Source organism: Durio zibethinus, chromosome 4, assembly GCF_047325235.1.
Source record: "Durio zibethinus cultivar Kanyao isolate XHJ-2024 chromosome 4, ASM4732523v1, whole genome shotgun sequence".
In the NCBI taxonomy this organism is placed as follows: Eukaryota; Viridiplantae; Streptophyta; class Magnoliopsida; order Malvales; family Malvaceae; genus Durio; species Durio zibethinus.
Genome location: NC_143165.1, coordinates 33341354 through 33361703, shown reverse-complemented (window position 1 = coordinate 33361703; position 20350 = coordinate 33341354). Strand labels below are relative to the sequence as shown.

The window sequence follows — 20350 nt, the reverse complement described above, 5'->3', positions numbered from 1 at the left end:
TATAATTGTACTCTCAAATCTAATTTTATCAAAAAATTATTTTTTTAATAAATTTTAATCAATTTTAAAATTTTATTAAAAATAAATTTTTTTTTTGGATATTTTTCTCATTTTGAAATTTTTAAAAACTTGTCTAATAATGCCCAAAACCGTACCGTACCGTTATGACCGATAGACATAAACCGGCTCCATATAAAAGGCAGACAAGTTTTCAACGGACTTGGATGCTTGGCATCAATGTTTTTCTTGTCTGTGTATGTGGCTCTGACAGCTACTATTGCTGAAGCATCAAAGACAATTCTCCTAGCCACTAAATTCTACTTCATAATCCCAATCCTAGGCTGAACCCAGATATATCGTTTGGTGGAAACAGGTAGCAAACTCAAACCAGTGACTTATTATATCAATGTCACCATAAGCAAAAGCTGCCTAGCAGTCAAAGAAAGTGAAAAATTAACCACTACAAGAAAATGGAGATTTGGAGTTATTTCTTTAATGATATTTTTAAACAAGTGCTGTTAATTGTCATTTTTTTATAAATTTAGTAGTGTTTAAAACATTCAGCAACGTTTAGAGCAAAAACGCCAGTAAACTTTAAAATTTAATAACGTTTGTAATTGAAAACGTCACTAAATTTTAAATTTTAGTAACGTTTAATATAATGCTACTAAATTATTGTTTCAAAATATAATTTTTTTCATTTATTAGTGGCATTTTGAGCTTTACACACCAGTAACATCTAAACTTTAGCAGCGTTTATATATAAAACGTTGCAAAATGACTACAAAAAATTATTAAAATTTAGAAAATAAAATTTTTTTAATAGTTAAAATAAAAATTTAAATGTATCGTTTGTGTCAAATAATGATTTTTTATTGTAAGAAACGTTTTTATTTTACAAAAGTTAGCGGCATTTGTATTAACAAATGCCTCTAATTAATCCTTAAATTTTTTTAAATCAGAGCTATCGAGTTTTTCCAATTTCTTTTCCATTTTTTCGTTTGAAACACTAGATTTTCACGCCTCTTCTATTCCTTTTCCTTTCCCTTTCTTTTCCTTCAATTTTCCTTCTAATTAACCCATTTCAAACAGCAGCTATTTTGCAAATCCATTTCAATGGATTTCCTTCTCTATTGGACTCTCCTACTCAGAGGTTTCTCTGTCTCTCTCTCATTTTTTTCTTTAAGACATTAGATCTATGGTTCTTTGTTTATATATTCAATTTCTTTAAAGAAATTAATTTTTTTAATAATTTCATGAAAAAGCTTCAATTATTTGAATAATTTCGTTTAGACATTTGTTTAAGGTAAGCCGCCAAATCAGCTTCTCAAAATTTCCAAACATGCTACAGTAACCTTTTCTTCCTTTTTTTCCCCTTAATTTATTTTTTAATTTAGCTTAAATTGTTGAAATCTTCTTTATTCTACCCTACTAAGAGAAATGCCAATGGAGATAAGTTTTTTTATTTCTTTGATTCTGTTTGGGAATATTTCTTTTCAAAATTCTTAGCTTGATTTTCTATTTAATATCCACTTCTGCGGACAATGCATTGCTTAATTTCTTTATTTTTTGGGTTTTGATGATTACTTTTGTGTTATTTTATTAAAATTAAAACACTCTTAAGGATTTTTAGCTTGTTTGTTCTCATAGTTGTTGAGCGATAAGCTGAAATGGGTGGCATAGTTACCTTAAAGTAGAATTAATGAATTGATTTGCTTTTGTACTATGTAACAAAATGATTATGTAATTTTGTTTGTATGAAGTTATTAATTTATTTATTTACTGATGAATTAAAAAAGGTGACAAATATGGTATTGGATAAAATCTAGTATAGTTATAATGTTATATGCATTAGTTGGAAATGGCAATATTATTTTATCATATCTTATTGAAAAGATTTGTTATGAGAATCAATGAATCATATGAATAGAAATATATATCCATTTTTGCAACATGTTATGCCAGCAACAACAGTAAACCCATTGTGAATTGGTTGATAGATAATGGTTGCATACACCATATGATTTGTGATGAAGCCATGTTAAAGGTGTTTAGTAGAACTTACATTTTAAAAATCAGAATTGGTAATGGAGACTTCATTGAGGCCAAAGCTAAAGGTGATGATGTAACTGTTGAGACTGCTTCAAGTACAAAAGTTATAACTTTTGCTGTTTTTATTTTGTGTCTGAAATTGATAAGAAGCTATTAAGTGTTGGTCAGTTCAGTTACCTGAGAAGAATTAACTTTTTAATATGATCATGTTAGCTGTGTGTGTTGATGAATTATATGAGCTTTGTTCTGAATTAAAATTCAACTGTTTTTTATGCATATGCTACTTCTGTTCATCTGTTATTTTTGTATCATTCTTTAAGGCATCTGCAAAAACATGAACTAGTGTTGAACTTACATGAACGGCACAAGTTCATGAATGTGATGATGTATGTGAAGTATGTCAATTAGGAAAGCAATGAGCTGATGATGTTGTGCTTGTTAAAGATGAAAAAATGATGGAGAATGATTTTAAAATGATTAAACTTGAGACTCTAGTAGGTGTTGTTCTTTACCTGTCTTGCCTTCATTGTTTCGATGTAAATCTCATCATTTGTGATTTATAACTTCTTGGCTATTATTCCCATGTTATTAATTAAAGTTTTCTTGTATAGTATAGAGTGCTTTTATGCAAATTTTCTGCTATGTGTTTGATCCTATGAAATTAACTCATGTTTGGTATGATATAGAGATGAAAACTAGTTATTCATTTGAAATGGAGTTGTATTCTTTCAGCTTGCTACTTTTAGGCATTTTAGAATATAGAGTTGAATTGCAACATAGAGCCCTATTCATATAGATTGCAATCTTTGACTGTTGAACAATGTCATGATTTTGTCATATATGAAAATTAAAAAAGAAAAAAAAAACTAAAAATATTTACATGTCTTGGAATCAACTAGTTTTAATTTTCACTAAATTTGAAAGTTTGCAAAAATGAGTTTTTAAGTGATAATTCTTATTTCTTTCATGGTTTATAGTGAGGGCTAAAGTTGATATACTAAATTCCCATAAGATATCAAAATTTCCCCTTTGTTATGGTTATTATGAATTTTCTTTTTCATCATTTATATCTTAGATTTTATTTTTAAGAGCTTAATTTTGTTATGTTTGTTAGGTAGGATACAGAATTGTCACACCAAGACATCAAAACATTGGGAAGGTGAGTACATATTTTATGCACTAGAAATTCTCTACTTGTTTCATTTGCTTTATAATTATCTTATAATCTATCTCACATAATTCTAGGTGCAAGACTATACTTTCAACATTAATTTAAGGGCTGTTGAATCTCTTGAGTTGGATTCTTTTGGGATATCCATCATCCCATCAAGTTTGGTAGTCTTTTTACTCTTTTTTTTTTCTTTTAATACAATTAAATATCAAGTTTGGTACGTACTTTTGGAATTTCTTTTCTCTCCCATTTTTAAAGTAATTTTTGGGTTTTTTTTTCTCTTACTCCTTCAGGCAACCAAGCCAACAATTTCGATTGGCTTATCTAGGGTGGGAAGAACTTTTACAAAGGAAGTAATTGAAACAGTGGCCTCCTTCAATGTATTGGAACAATTTAAATATTACTGTATTAAATTTTGTATTATATGTATGTTGAAATAAATTATGTATTTAAATATTTTGTAATATTTAATTTATAAATTTAAATTCATTTTTTTTAATTAATTTTTATTTAATTATAATAATAACTATTGAAAGAAATTTAACAGCATAAAATTTTTAATTTAGCGGCATTTCTACATAATTATAGAAATTAGCAATGTTTGTATAAAAAAAATGTCACTAATTAAGTTAACAGCATTAAAATGTTGATATTTTTTTAGACTCTGGTTTAGTCGATGCTCAAAAATGCTACTAATCATTTAATAACATTTATAAATACCGTATAATTTTTAAAAAAAATGATATTAAAAACCTATCCCCCTTGCGAGACATCCCAATAAAAACTACTAAACTGCCACACTCAAGGAAGGTGCCCTGTGCCATAGCAGGTAACTCATTGGCATCATCAAGCTCGAGATCAAGAATGAACTTGTTGTGACTATTTGGATTTTGGTTTCGAAGAATTATCAGCAACTATCCTGGCTTCCACAAACAGAACTCCCTCACCGTTGCAATTAATGAAGCCATTGTCCTTGATGCGCCCTGCTAGAAGGTGTTTATGCAATTTGCAATTGAATGGCTTTGCATTTGCAGCCATTTCTGTCTCTAAACAGCACGTTTTGCGACATTGACTTTTCCCATGGAATCAAGAGAGAAAATGAGGCTGCATTCAAGTATGACACTCTTGTACAGGGCAATGCATGGTCGAGTTTACTTCCACTTGTAAAGTTGTAATTCAAAGAATGACTTTATGAGCATTAAAACAATTTGCATGTTCTGACTTTTTTTTTTCTTCGTAATAAAAAATTTAAGAAAATGAAAGAATAAACCCCTACAATTATTTAAGATAAGTTTTCACTAATTTTTTTCTTTATATATAAATATATATATATATATATATTTATCATTTGGTTACGATTTGTAATGATAAGAATGCACTGCTATAACTAATTGGAAGAGTATTCAGGATTGTAATCATCATAATGTGAATGAAATGGTCCATATTATGTCTCAATTAAATTGTTTTTTTATCAAATTTTTTTTTAACTTTGACCGTTATTACTTTAAATATTTTAATCAATTAAATTTCATAAAAAATATATTTAAAAACTACTTCATTCAAATTTTTTAAAATATATTTTTTATATTTTTATCAATAATAAAAATAAAATTATAAATGCTAAAGTTTAAAATTTTTGACCACTTAATTGATACAGAAAGAGTATATAAAGTAAGAGAACTAAAGCCTGACCCTATCAACAAGAAGGTATATATTTAATTAATTAATTTTCATTAAAAAAGTAGATGGTATTTAATTACATCATATATATAAATCCCCCATTAATTAATCAAAGCATATTTGCTTCGTTGAGCCAAATGATTTTTACCTTTAGCTTGCTAATAATGAATTATATTCTTGTCCCTATATGGGAAAGATATTTGCACTTAAACAAACAAAATCATAAGCCTATCTTCACTTTTAAAATCAAAACCTTTCTTTAGTAATATAATATTATATATATGTATATATATATATATATATATATGTCTTATTGATTCTTGCTCATCTTTGTTTGTGTACTTTGTGCGCAAATAGAATAAGCTGAGTGTTACGGACTTGAATGTTAGAATGTGTTTCGAAATATATATTATTTAGAGAGCTATTTGAAATTTTTTCTTCATGATTAATTATATGTGATCTTTCTTTTTCAAGTTCTAACAAGCTTCTTAATCATCAAACCAAAAATTATATTAATAAGTAAAAACAATGGCATGCATCTCATTTCATATCAACCTATGTATATATTCATCTGAGATTACACAATTAATCTTGCGAAGAAAGGTAGAACCTTATAATCTTACATGCATGCATCTCATCAATTAGGGAACGTTGCTTGAATTTGCTTCAAAATTGCATTATTTAACTTTAAACATTTAATGATTAGTGTGACTTTCTATTCACAGCTAAACTACAACTGGACTTCTCTCTCTCTCTCGTTTCAAGTGGATATGAGGATCTTCAACATCTAGAAAGTCAAGGGGCAAATTGCCCATATCAAAATGTCCCATGCCTAAAGTCCAATAGGGTGATTTGAATTTTCCAATGAAAGATACTTCACTAAATTCCATTGAAAGAATGTCCCATGCTTCATTTTTTTTTTTTCAAAAAAAGATATATATAATTATATATATGCATAATATGATAATAATGTCTCAAAATTCACTCATAAGAATTAGTTCAGTTGATAAAAAATTTTATTTTTTAATAAAAAATTATGAAAAGTATTTCACAAATGAAATCTCGACTGTTACTCATACAAAAAATGTACTCTTGAATGGTTTAAAAAGAATCAACAAATTTTGGCCCGTCCAGATGTGGGCCTTCAAATCCAAAATCTTTTGTTTGAGTTGTATTTTAAATCCACAAAGTACTTGGTTTGGGCCAAATCTCCAAAAATTTTCTGTCAACGTTGTGCTTTGAATTAAATGTAGCCCACAAATAAAACTTGTGTAGTTGTGTTATTAATTATTGAAGAGAGCTCAGTTTGATTAAAGGAAAAACCATTTCCTACTGGGCTATTGATTTTTCAAGCAAAGATGTCTGCCCCAAATCATAATTAAAACTTAATATTGTTGTATTAACAAACAATTCCCATTTTTGAAGAAGTGGTGATTAATATGATTTCTTGTAATCTTTCCTTCTACTCCCTCGTCAATTTCCTTTTTTTTTTTATTTTATCTTATTGTCTTTTTTTTAATTTTTTTTATAAAAAAATAAAAAAATGCAATATTGAGATTTACATTCAAATTTATTAAATGTTATTTTTTAAAAATAATTACATGAATAATTAAGTTAAATTTCAAAATTTTTAATTTTAATAATGTATGGTAATGGTAGTAAGATAGGACTAATAATAATTTGGATCAAATTAAATTCAGTTTAATTTTTTATATAATATATAAAATTATGAATTTTTAAAATTTAATTCGAATTTAAATCGAATTCTATTAATTTGGTTCGATTTAATTTATTGATTTTTTAAATTTAACTTTTTATTTTTATTATATAATTTTATTATAATTTTTTCATATATTTAAATAGATTTAAGTAATTATTTTATTTTATAAAAATTTAAAATATATATATAAATAAAATATATAATTTAATTTATTTTTTATTTTTTATTTTTTGATCTAAAATTAAATTCAAACTTAATATATACTTTTAATATTTAAATTTAATCCAAACTAACAAAAAAAAAAACCGATTCAAACTAAACCAATACTATAAATTGAAATCAATTTTTTATTTTTAAAAATTTTTTTTTCTCACCCTGCAATATGACACCACAATTTTGTTACGGATGCATTCATCTCTTGTTGAAAATTTTCAATGCAATAACAATAGGTTGCTGTTCTGCTGAGGAACGATGTCGTGTGATACACGTCTATTCCCACGGGCCTTGGCCGCTTCCTAGTTGGCTATGAAGGGGAAACTTATCGAAGGCAAAGATTTGGTTTCTGGAGAAATCTAGAAATCAATCGACTCCACTCCCCATCCCTCTCCAGAAATGTCTACTCTATCTTTTAAAATATCAACCGTTAGGCTCTCTTTCTATCATCATCGGTTCCATTTCTCATCTTTCTCTTTGATAATATTAGTGATAATCAAAGGCAGAGCTCCAATTTCTCTTCTTTCCATAAGCCAATCAAGGGTGAACGGCAACCTTGAAAGAAAAATGTCTCAAGCTCTTTCAAATCTGACCATCTCTTGCCCTTTATATTCCTCCAATAAAGCCAGCAATTTATCTTGTCACCTTCCCTTTTCAAAACTCCCCCAGAACTTGACACAGAACAGATATTTCAGCTGTAAGAACAGCATCAAGGCCATGGCAGGAGAGAGTAGAGACAACCTTGACCACTTGCAAAGAGTTGGCAAACACCACCACTCCCAACCCAACAAGAAAAGGACTGCCCCTGATTCACCAATAGGTAGGTAGTAGTACGGGCAATTTTTTGTTTTTCAGTTCTAAATCCGGATGTTGACTGAATCTTGAACTTGTTATATAAGCAGGGTTGTGGAACAGGTTCCCAACAGCAAGAACGGTGCAGCAGATGATGGAAACAATGGAGAGGTTGATGGAAGACCCTTTTGCATACTCAGGCACGTGGCCATCCTCTTTGCCGACTGAGAACGGGGGTTACAGTAGAGGCAGGACGCCATGGGAGATTAAAGAAGGAGAGGGGGAGTATAAGATGAGGTTTGATATGCCTGGCATGACCAAAGATGATGTGAAAGTGTGGGTTGAAGAGAAGATGTTGGTTGTCATAGCTGAGAAAGTGCCTAAGAAGAAGATTAATGATGAAGAGAATGGAGAGGAAGGAGAATGGTCTGCTAAGAGCTATGGGAGGTATGGTAGCAGAATTGCATTGCCTGAGAATATCCTGTTTGATAAGATTAAAGCTGAGGTGAAAGATGGGGTTTTGTACATAACCATCCCCAAGGCTAGTAGTAATGCTAGAATTTTGGACATCAATGTCCAATGATTGATTTTTGTGCTTGCTTCAAATTTCTTTTGGCTTTGTCTTTTTTAAAGTTCAAGGTAAGAAATTAATCCGCAGAAGTTGCTATTTGAGTTTACCAAAGTTGTTTGCAAATGTAATTGCCAAGTGTTCAATTAGTTTTGCTGATTACTTTTACAAAGATTATTCCTTTGTTTTAAGCTTTTCTGAATGCCAAATAACTATTACAAACCAGTTACTCTTTCTCTAAAAAAAAAGTGATAAATTTTGAATTTCATAGGACTGATATAATCTTTTAAAAGTGGTAAGATGATTTGATAATATAAGCCAATTGAATTATTTTATTTTAAAAATAATAATATGAATCAATTAAATTAAATTATATATACGCAATTGAACTGAACAATCTTCTTTATCAATGGCCTATGGTCTTTCCTAAAAGGTAAAGCCATTAATGAAATCAATTATCTGGAACTCCACAACCACTGCTTTGTCCGCCATTAATTTATCAAGGCTTTGGACGGTAAGTTCAACCCAAAGCAAGGTCGGAGTTGATTGCAAGATAGTTGAAAGCCCTCGTTTGTCCAATGACTACCTCGATGAATATATATCCTGATTTGCGACCTCGGAGATATAGCATAGATTGCCTATGATTGAACCATGACACTTTTGCTGGATCCCATATTTTATTTTGGTGAATCCTTCTCTACTGTTTTATTAGGTCATGTATGATGTATGAAATCACTTCATTACAGCCATAAAACAAGAAAGAGATTCTAGCCTGAAAATTAGCTTCTAGCAATGCATATATATTGCCAAGAAACTTGTTGTCAACCCAAAAATCTGGAGCAAAAGTCTTGTTGTCTATTATCTGTCTTAATGATGCCCTTTAATTTCTATTTTAATGTGGTCTTGTAAAACCCTTTTAGTTGAATGGCAATTATAAGATTATCAAATGACATTTTGACATTTCTTCTATATGAATCTACCCCCACACTTTCACGCATAATTGCCGACAAAAACCGTTGCAAATCCCTTTTTTTTTTTTAACTTTGACTTTATTATATAATTATTTTTAAAACATAATATTTAATAAATTTAAATTTTAAATTTCATTATATAAAACTCTCGAACTATAATCTCTTTCGAAAAAAAATTATTTTGTTGAGATGGGATTTGTCTACCTCTATGGCCCTACCTTTATTTTTTTTTTTTCATGGCTTCCAAATTCAATTTAGCAGCCCAATTAAACAAACGCAATAAAGCTTACAGATTCTCTAAATTCATAGTATCCACCCATTTTTCTTTTTTTAATCGGTCTCGACTGAGCAGGAACTAGTGGTAAGTAATCATCTATAAGAGAAAACCAAAAAAAAAAGGGAACTAAACGTTAGGAAGCTCTTAAATCTCAACAAATGGGACCACCAATCAGATCCATCTTACGCACAAGAAAATTATTAGATTTTTTACAAACATAGATTCATAGGAAGACATAGGGAAAAAAAAAAAAAAAGGAAACAGAGTTATAAAGTGAGGTTCAAAAGAACAAGAAGGAAAAAGCGAAAAAAAAATAGCTTCCTTTTCTTGCTGTTCTTGGTGACTTTCACCCATTGTTTAGCCTGGGGACATTGAAATGGACCTATGACCATGAACCTTGTGATAAAGAGAGCCTGGGTTTCAAATAACGGTTAGAAAAGGGAATCTGTCTTGTTGGGTTTCTTTTTACTTGCAGAGTGAGATAGGCAAGTTGTGAAGTACAAGAGCGAACGAGGAGAGCAAGAGAAGAGAGCAGGGAACTGAAAAAAAAAAAAACTTTTGAGTTGTTTTGGAAATGGGTGAATCCGTAAAATCATTCTCTAATCCTGCAGATATTTCTCATAAAGCTAAAGAGGTCAGTTTTGTGAACAAAAACTGAAACTTTACTTATAAAAGCTGTTCATTTTACTATGTTTACTTAATGGGTTTTCTTAGTTCAGTTGTTTATTTTACTGACACTTGTTTGGTCGCTGGAAAATTATGGGAAAATGGGTACTCATAAGAGACATGAATAACACATTAGGGCTGTTAATAACCGTTTCCTTTCACTCTCTCAGGAACCAAACAGAACATATTATGATAGCTTGTCATTCCAATGCTTTCCCTAAGAAAAACTTTTAATTATTCTGTTTTTTTTTTAATCAGTTTTTATACTAATGAATAGAGATGTCAATAAGGGATGGAGCTTGTCGAGAACCTTTTAGTTTTATTCTTTGATCAGTGTGGGATCAGCAGTTTTAGAGCCAAGCTTTGAAGAATTTGGTCAGGAAACTGATGATTGGTTTTGAATCACAGGGTGACCCAATTCGTGCCCTCACAGAATCAGTATCTTTCGGCAGATTTATGTCAGACTCGCTGGCTTGGGAGAAATGGTCAACCTTCTCTAACAATCGTTACTTGGAAGAAGTGGAAAAGTTTTCAGAGCCAGGATCCGTTGCTCAGAAGAAAGCTTATTTTGAAGCACATTACAATAGAAGAGCTGCAATGAGAGCAGCAGCCTTGCTTGAGCAAGCAAATACCGTTATCAATGGTGCCTCTCAAACGGGAACTATAAATGCAGCGCTTGCTGTCTCTTCCTTAAATACAGATTCAGCCAATGCAGATACCTCTTTAGCTATGAATCAACAGGATAATGGTGTTTCTGATGTTGCGGTAGCTAATACCGCGGATGTAGATGCAGGAAATCTTAATGTTGAACGAGATAATATGGATGTTACTGATGCAGAAGGAGGTCAAGCAGTAATCGAACAAAATGTGACTATAGAGAATAATACCCAGATTGAAAATTCAAAGGCGCTTGAAAATATTGACAACCATGACATGATTATGGCAACCCCACACAAGAAGATGCCCCATAAGGTAACGTTAATTTAAACAAAGTTCTCTTTTATTCTTCCTTTTTCAGGTTTTCATGATTGTCCTCATTCTGCGATGCTGCAGGAATGTACCGATCAGAAGAACTCAACTTCATCAAGCAACAAAAGGCGAACAAGTTCATTGTCAAAGTCATCAACACCCATCAGAGCATCCCAACTTCCATTAAACCCTTCTAAAATAGTGGCTTCAGCACAAGCCAGGAGTGATACTGGTGTTGCTAAGTTTGCAGGAAACTCAAATGATAAGATGAACACAATTCCAAACTCGCTTCACAAGTCAATTACTGTTACTTCTGGTTCCAGTAAAACTACTAAAACATCGTTGAGAATGCCAAAAGATAGTCCAACTTCTCTACAAACCCCAACCAGGACGTTGAAGAAAGCTGCTGATCAGGAGAATTTAGCTCCATCAAGTGACAAAAGACAATCAAATTCCATGTTGAAGTTATCCAATCATGGCAGAGCATCCAAACGAGCACCTTCAAGAATTGCGAACAACCATGCTCTTATTAATAAGACGTCTGCAGTAGACTCAACTGAGCAGAGGAGAATTGTTCAAAAATCCCTTCACATGTCAATGAATTTCACTATGCGAACTGGTGAAACCAATAAAACATCACCTAAGATATCCAGAGAAAGTTTGACTCCACTACAAACTCCAACCAGGGTACTTCTTCTGTCTCACCTTATTTATTTGCTGTTTGCCTTGTCTGCACATTAAGACACTTGCATGTGCTGAAATAGTATTCTATATTTTCTATAGTGGATGACAAAATAACAATATTTATGATGTTTCAAAGGGGAAAAAAAGCACAATATTGTTGAGTATACATTTTTATTTAGAAACTCTTTTAGATGGTGCTAATTGTTTAGGAAGTAGACACCAAGTGATTCAGACTTTTTAAATGACCGAGGAGTTTCATTCCCAAACTGCAGGCATCTGTTAATGGGGGTTCAAAGCTTGCTTCAAAAGTTCCTCTGTCACAAGATAAAAGGTAATTTTCCCTCCCAAAATGCCTTTGCTGACACTTTTCCTAAAAGGATTCCCTTTCCTTGACATGATTAGATCTGTATCTACAGGACTAGAGCAGCACCCAATAAGTCAGTTTCAGGAGGGGTAACAGGAGATGGGAGATGGCCCACTCTCTCCAAGTAAGAGCTTTTGCTACTTAACCTTTTACATGTTTTGTATACAGGGGATGTCTGAAAACTAATCAAGTTTTTAGTATACTTTTTTTTTTTGGGAAACTACCAAAAGTGCATTATACTGTACACAGTAAATTCTATATTTTGGCTGTGCTATTCACTTTTTAATTTCGAAGTACTAAGATTAAGTTTATAATCTTATGATGTTATGCCCCATTCAATAGTTTCTGTATGCTCCTTTATCCTTATTTGACTTTCCATATTGGGTCTCAGATACTATTGACCTAATTAGTGAAGCCCTTTTCTTTATACTGACCCCATAATTATTCTTTATTGAATGTGTGGCAGCTGCTCAAAATCTTCAACTGCAAGTGGAGCTAGTAGAAGATCTGCTATTAGTTCCTCTCCGTTTAGTTTCAGGAGTGAAGAAAGGGCAGCAAAACGGAAAGAGGCAAGTCTTACTGTTACTTTTCCTCACGCTTTACTTGTCATGATTTGAAATTGTACCAAGACTCAGTGTTTCCTTATTTGCCCCATACCAGTTCTTTAAGAAGCTAGCAGATAAGATGAATTCAAAGGAGGTGGAAAAATCACAAAAGCAAATAGGATCAAAGGTACAAGTCAGGCGTCTTTGTTAGGATATTGATATATGGATTTTGGAGTTAGCACTAGTGTAATTGATAAAACCCTGCAGTTGCGGAGGCCAAGCTCCTAAATTGCAGAGATGTGAACTAATTCAAGAATCCTTTTGGATGAGTTGCCCAATTTGATCTAGAATATTATGTCGTAGTATATTCACATTATGGATATTCTGTGTGTGCACGTGCAGATTATGTAATTATGCATGAATATAGTACACTGTTTCCTTTAATCTCATTTGCTTCTTTTGAGTGAAATTATCTCATTTGCTTCTTTGCATGTGAAACCAATTTATGGCATGATATGCAGGAGAAAGAAAAGAATGACCTTACTAAACTCAGGCAGAGCACTGACTTTAAAGCTAGACCAAATGAAGATTTATACCATGGATCACAGTCTTCACACAATCATGTTAAGAAGGTTCTTATGTCTATCTTAACTGACTTCATTTCGATACTGATTACATTATAATGGAATTAACCATGCAACAATTTATGCTGCTTGCCTTAAACAGTATCTTGAAAAGTTTGGCCATGAGTTTAAATATTTGTTCTCTATGCCAAGAAATAGATTTAATTTTGTCGTAAGTTATATTGTTAGTTCAATCTACTTTGTGATCCTATATTTCTCTCGATGGTCAGCTGGTGCAGAGGTGGACTAAACTCTGTCCCAACCTTCCTTGAGTGTCAAATTCCTTTATTCCTTTCTCCTTTGAGTGGGTGTAATTGCAGAGGATGATGTTCTATATTATCTTAGGTGCTTACAGCTTTTGTGTTCCAGATTTAACAGTAAATCATGCCTTGCAGATCACTTCAACTTGGCCTCAATCACCAAAATTTGGAAGGAAGCCACCTCCCAGCACAGTGCAGGATGCAAACTCTAGACCTCCAAGGAGGCCTTCCATCGATACTGAAAGCTCTAAGCATGTATTAGGGAAAAATAACAGGATGGCTTGTTCGATGACCTCATTGCCAAAGAACAGGCATGAAAATGCTTCCCAAAATATCCAACCTTCAGTTGGCAAATAGAGTATTTCATACAGGTGTGAACATGGAGGATCAGTTGCTGGGTGGATGCTGCCACTGACATTTTTAGTTCCTTTAGTAATTAAATAATTATAGAAATTCAAAGTAATGTTATGATGGAAGATAGAATTTACATTTGGGCCAATACCACATCAATCTTACGTACAATAATGTAAGGAACCTTAGCTGCCTGCCTGTATATAAGTTTTCTGCTCTATGTTAGTTGTGTGTGCTAAATTGGCCCTAAGATGCATCTCAAAATCAGTTGAGCGTTTTGGAGACGCAAGACCCTGCTATACAAAATCAAGTGAATGATGAGCATCCCCTTCCCCAACTTGCGCAAAAAATTAAATTAAAAAAAAAATGGTATTCTTAAGAGCAATAAAGCTATTTATTCTTATTTGAAAGAAGCATATAAGTGCAATTGCTTACATCCATTTTTTAAACAATCCAAAAAAGTTGAATAGACCACACATGTTTTTCCTCAAAAAGCTCTCTTTTCTACCAAAAATGTACGACAAAATTGTTAATTGTAGTTGCTTGGTTGTGCTTTTTCAAATAACTTGGCACTATAAAGAGCAAAAACTAAATGGGAGGTATTTACCTGCAAGTGGCAGGCAACATTTTTTAGTAATCAATTTGAGTTTTTGGTTTTATAATATTAATCCGGGTGTTGGATATACAGTTTTTTACACTTTAAAGGCTAAATATTGATCAATAATCTCTAAGAAATATTGATTAATTGAGTATAATTTAATTGAAAATTGGTTAGTTACTTGAAACTATATATTTCTTCTAAAATGGGTGAAAATATGGCTTTGGTGAACTCATTCAAGTCCAGCATTGGCATGCTTTGAGCTTGACTTGTTTCTTACCAATGGCAAGGTTAGAGATTGGTAATTTTTTTTAAGGTAAATAAGTTACCATAAGACAATGCTTATTATGATGTCTTTATAACTAAATTCGGGGAGGAAACTTATTTATTTAGATCCGGAAAAGTTACAGGGATCCTTTTTTTTTTCAAAGTTATGGCCTCTTTGGTAAAAAATAAAATTTAAAAAAATTTTCTGTGGTGACTTAAAGATGGAGGCAAAGTAACGTAGAAAAGGCAATATAAAAGAGTGTAGAACAACAGGGATTACAGTATAAGAATGATCTTTTGCTTGCTGTTAAAGGGTAGGTACCTACTGATTAATTCAGTATAACAAAATTGACACCAGGAAAATCTTAACTTGGAACCCTGGATTCATAATTATATAGCAATCAAAGTACATTGCTGTCAACGGCTGCATGATCTATTATTAGAGTATGAACTTTTAGTTTGTGATAACGAAATTCAAATCCTGCAAATTCAAGAAAAGAAATACTTTTCTAAGGATGCAATTCATTGTTGAGGTAAAACGTTTATGAAAATAATCCAGTCACAGGCAATTTTATGATAGGAATTCATCGATGAGGCACAAGTTTCAAGAAAGATTCATTTGATCCATGATATTCATATCGTAGATCAGATGACAGTAAGCAGAAACTGAAGATTCCATGAGATAATAAACTCTTTATATTTCCATTCCAGCACTCAGGTTCGAAAAAAGCTGAGTTAAATGCCAATAATACCTTTTTTGTTTTCAGTTTGGATCTGTTATCTTCTACATGTAATATATATTCAGGTTTGTAATCCCTGCCTCTCTGCTTTTATCCAGACTGTTCTATACCAAATTTCACAAATCTTCAGAGTCAACTTCTTGCTAGTTTTGAAACCCATGTGACATGTAGGCAGCACCTCAGTTAATTACTATATACAGCTGCCATTGAACAGACCGTCAAGACTCAAGAGTTCATCAGATAAGCTCAGGCTTACCTATACCATATTGTATGTACAATGTAGGGACGACGGTTTTCTGCAGTGGTTGGACTGCAGTCTTCATTTCGTAGTCAGATCATGTAATCAGATACATATGAATGTGTCTCAGGCATAACAAAAGGCAGGTTTTCGATGTAGAGATATAGACACCTCAAGTTCTCTTTTGCAAGAGTAACCATGTCGATTATATCATTGGCACTTGTGAGAACCCACAGATCTTTAGAACTCACTCTCTTTAAACTACCACGGCAGAAAGGACAGGATTGAGAACGGATATTCCTGCAACTCCGATCAGTGTACAAGAAAGATGAATAGTAGTATAAAAAATCATGGTTAAGTAAAATTTTTAATCATAAGTAATCTAAAAAGACCAACATGAATAGCAAACTGGAGAACCAGGAATACCAGTCATGGAAGCAGCTTATGCATAAGGCATGCCCGCAGTTGGGCAGAACCATCTTTGTGCAATTCTCCATGCATATTCCACATTCATCATCTCTCTCTAAATCTTTATCAGAGAACCTCTTGCGATCTTCAACTCTCTTTCTGCTCGAAACTTCAGTGCATCGGCCTTTCTTATTATCTTCCAATTCAATAAACTCATCTCCAAGTTGTCTGAGCAAAGGGTAAATAACAGCTGCAAATAGTGTCCAATAAGTACACTGGAACATGAGGAAGTAAAAGGAAAGCTGAAGAAACAAATAGGAATTCTATTACCAAGAAACACCAGAGAAAACATACCATAAAATTCCCTTAGAGTTGCTTTTCTATCTTTTGAGGATAGAGCTGGCATTCCATCAGCATATGCCTGGGCAATATTATGGAACTTTGTTTAAAAAACGAACTCATAATCCAATTGAGAAAAATAAAAAGAAAACCTCATCCAACTAATCTTTTTTCTGCTTTAAATGTTGCAAAATGGAAAAAACAAGCTGAAAATAAATACTAACTTTGTATACAAGTATATGGAGAAGGCCTAGACAACTGGGAAGGGTATCTGTACAACTATAATCCATCCATTCAATCAAAAACAGGATGAAGGGTGCAAAAGGGCTATAAGATAATCTCATTTGGTAACAATTGCCACCATAATCTCTTGGTAGAGCAGCTGCCCTGTAAATTTCACCCCAAGAAACCAAAGTCAAAATTTACATGGCTACTGTCAAGACCTTATAAAAACAAGTAATAAACAAAGAAATTCTTCAATGTAAAATACTGATACTAAAAGCCAAAGCAATCATTTCCTTTCCGCTGGAACAATCAACAATTGACAAAATTAGCCTATATCAACGTCTATAAAAGATTCCAATCACAAATCCGAATTGATATCCAACTTCAGCAAAGTTGGCATTTTGATGATAAACTTCAACCAAAACATCATAACTAAATAGAATTAAGCAGGCAATGGAATACACAGAAGGCAGAAAGAACAACAGCTTTTAGCATTTCAGGACAAAGCAAGAATGCAAATTGGTAGTAAAGAAATCGACTTTATGAAACATGATATGCCAATTGTGGATAAAGACTATGAACTTGTAAATGCAACTCAATCAATTTGCAAAAACAGATTTACAGGCTATTAGCATGCTGAATATCAGCTTCAAGAGCTTTGAGAGATTCCCTAAAAGATGATTTGTTGGGCTGTTTTTGCAACATTGATTCCCCCCTTTTTGTGTTATGAGATAAAAAGTAGAGTAAAAGCAAAGACAAAAAGGGAAAGAGCAGGGGGAGCAAGAAGGATAAAATGACTGGCCTTTGTGGTGGAGTGGTTTTTTGGTTTGTTAAAGGAATAATGGAATTTGGTGGACAGGACTAATGTTGGCAGACTTTTAAAAAGAAAGAGAGAGAAAGCTTGCTTAGTGTTCAAACCTTTCAAATTTCAAGAAAAGAAAGGGATACCTTCTCTATCTAATGCATCTTTTCTTTCTTTGCCTTCATTATTTTCTCCAATGCACTTTAGGTGCTGGCATTATCCACCCCCAAGTCTGACTTTGCCTACTGGTTAGCTCCTAATAAAATTTTCTTATCTGAAATCAACATTACAAACTTAAATTGGGAAAAGAAAAAAGAAAAAAAAAGGAAATAAAGCTGGTAGAGATTAAATAAGATAGCTCATCTTGAAAAAGACAAGATGAAAGGTATAGAAAAATTGCAGGTTCAACGAATTCAATCATGCAGGCCCATCCTTTGTTTTGGTCTTAGGTATTCACTGACCCTGTCATGTTTAGTTCAAAGCCAGAGCCCTTTGGTCTAGAGTTCATACATAAAAAAAATTCTTAATAAAGTCTGAAATTACACTATGATTGATCATTCAGCACATGAGGGTCACTCTTAGATAGTTGTATTTCTCTGATATATGAAAATGACTTACTGATATATATAGATGATAGAATGGTTTTATCTACCCATTTGAGACTATAGAGAGGTTCATTAAGAGGAAGGGTTTGGGGGCCCTGGCTGCAATGATTTCAACCCGGAGGCATTTCATCTAATCAGTTGGCCTATGGGTCATCCATAAATAAATGATAGCATTGGTTTCCTAATGAAGAGCTGAAGAAGTTACACTAGTTTGAGAGGCATATTTTTCTTCCTATTATTAAACTTTTTTTTTTTTTTTGGTGTTTCCTCATTTTTATGAGGTGATATAACTAGATTTAATTTCTTGCATGTACCTTTTTTTAAGGTGATGGGTCGAATGCTATGTGCTTGGCGCGTAGGGCCTTTCTAAGGGACCGACTTTGCAGTCAATCAGTTCGGCTGTTGGTCAGGATGAAAAAAATAAAATAAAAATTGATTTAAAATTATAATATTTGATCTAATTTGATCGAATTTTTTATTTGATTCATATTAAATATATATATATATATATATTAAATTTGGACTGAATTTTGAATGAAAAACTAAAAATTAAAAAAAATCAAAATAAACCTAATTATCTATTTTGTTAGCTTTTATATATTTTTAAATTTTTATAAAATAAAATTATTTATTTTATATTTAAATTTATTTAAATATATTAAAAATTATATTAAAATAATATATAAAATTTAAATTTAAAAATCAATAAATGAAACCGGTAAAATTTGGTTTAGATTAAATTAGATAAAAATTCAATTCCAATTTTAAAAATCTATAATTTTATGTATTCTTTAAAAAATCGCGATCCAATATGAATTGTTGTTACCCCTACTATGTTATCTTTGTATAATTTAGCTGGAGACCCTTTGCCTTTTTCCTGTTTTTTTCTTTGACATCTTCTTTTCTTTTTATTTTCACTTTTTTTTATAATGAAAAATTAGTATTTGTTATAACTTTTGATAAATTAAAATAGTAATGACGATAAAATTAATTATTATAGTTGAGATTAAAAACAAAGTTAAAGACTAAAAAAAATTTGAATTATAATTCAATAATCATTTAAACTCGTAACATTTTATTGTAATTAATTTAAACTTTAAGCTTTTATTTCGATTCAATTAAACTCTTAAATGAACAAAATCTAATTACAGAGCAAAATTAAATCAATCAACACTCGAATTATAATTAATTGAGCCTTTAGATTAATCTTAGAAAAAGAGACGGAGAAAATAGAAAAGAAAAGAAAAGTTTATTTTATTTGATTTTCTCATACATTAATTACGTCATGTGGTAAATTTTAATTTATTTTACTAATATTACATGAAATTTTATTTTAATTGGCAACAAAAATTAATGGTATTAACTTTTTCTTTCAAATAAGAATTTAATTGAATACAAATAAGTGCTAGGTGGATTAATTGATTGCAATAAAAAATGAAGCCCTAGATGATTTTTTAATTATAATTTAGAGATTTTTTTTATATTTTAATTAAAAATTAATAATAAGATATATGTTTGGATACAAACATAAAAATAACTATAAAATTAAATATTTAAAAGCCAATTAAATAATTAAAAAATATCTTTTGTTTTAATTTTACACTGAAAAATCCAAATTCAGTGAACTGATGAATTATTTCTCCTCCTATTAGAAGCAGGCGGGACAATAAAATTTAGGTCAAGTCTTAATGTTTTTTTACATGAAAAAAAAAAAAAAACTTTAATTTTAAATTTTAAATTTTAATCCTTATATCCTAAACTCTAAAAGCCTATTTAATTTAATAAGCGCGATACATATAATAATTTAGGTTGCTTTTAATTATTGCTGGTCCATTAGGTTAGTTTACGCTAATTGGCTATCCGCAGAGGGTGGATAATTTTGCCAAACAGAAGACAGCTCCATGCAACATGGGGCAGGCTTGCCAATTTTTTTACCTTTAATAAATTGATCATATTGATTAGGGTAATTCTCTATTAGAAGTGATAATTATACAAGTCAGGTTGAACCATTTTGACTCTAATCATTTTAATTTGAAGAAAATTTGAATTGTTCAAGTTTTGATCACTTTAGATTTCATTTTTTTTAATTTGATTTATTTTATATTTGGATCATTTAATTTTGACACTTGAATTATTTAAATTTTAAACCAATGAATATAAAATTATTAAATTTTAAAAACAATCCAATTATATTTTATTATATTTAATATGAATAATAGAAA

At 31.3% G+C, this 20350-nt stretch overlaps 3 protein-coding genes across 4 annotated transcripts; 2 read left to right on the top strand and 1 right to left on the bottom strand.

Annotated features, from left to right (window-relative positions):
• The first annotated feature begins 7281 nt into the window (after positions 1-7281).
• LOC111287362 (small heat shock protein, chloroplastic-like) lies at positions 7282-8368 on the top strand. Its single transcript, XM_022877876.2, has 2 exons — positions 7282-7656; positions 7739-8368. The coding sequence occupies exons 1-2, from the start codon at positions 7404-7406 to the stop codon at positions 8209-8211; spliced, it is 726 nt and encodes a 241-aa protein (XP_022733611.2). The 5' UTR covers positions 7282-7403; the 3' UTR covers positions 8212-8368.
• A 1204-nt stretch (positions 8369-9572) lies between these two features.
• Positions 9573-14146, top strand: LOC111288064 (uncharacterized). The gene is made up of 9 exons (XM_022878820.2): positions 9573-10078; positions 10519-11082; positions 11164-11766; positions 12036-12094; positions 12180-12251; positions 12594-12696; positions 12788-12859; positions 13194-13304; positions 13691-14146. Exons 1-9 carry the CDS (start codon positions 10019-10021, stop codon positions 13910-13912), a joined length of 1866 nt encoding a protein of 621 aa, XP_022734555.2. The 5' UTR covers positions 9573-10018; the 3' UTR covers positions 13913-14146.
• A 1227-nt stretch (positions 14147-15373) lies between these two features.
• Positions 15374-18022, bottom strand: LOC111288065 (E3 ubiquitin-protein ligase AIRP2-like). Of its 2 annotated transcripts, none has more exons than XM_089759959.1 (5): positions 17670-18022; positions 16721-16883; positions 16512-16578; positions 16176-16407; positions 15374-16049 (listed from the first exon to the last, which is right to left on the bottom strand). In XM_089759959.1, exons 2-5 carry the CDS (start codon positions 16838-16840, stop codon positions 15842-15844), a joined length of 627 nt encoding a protein of 208 aa, XP_089616085.1. In that variant the 5' UTR covers positions 16841-16883; positions 17670-18022; the 3' UTR covers positions 15374-15841. The 2 variants fall into 2 exon arrangements, with proteins under 2 accessions (XP_089616085.1, XP_022734557.2); XM_022878822.2 differs by having other exon boundaries at positions 17344-17700.
• Positions 18023-20350: the final 2328 nt, after the last annotated feature.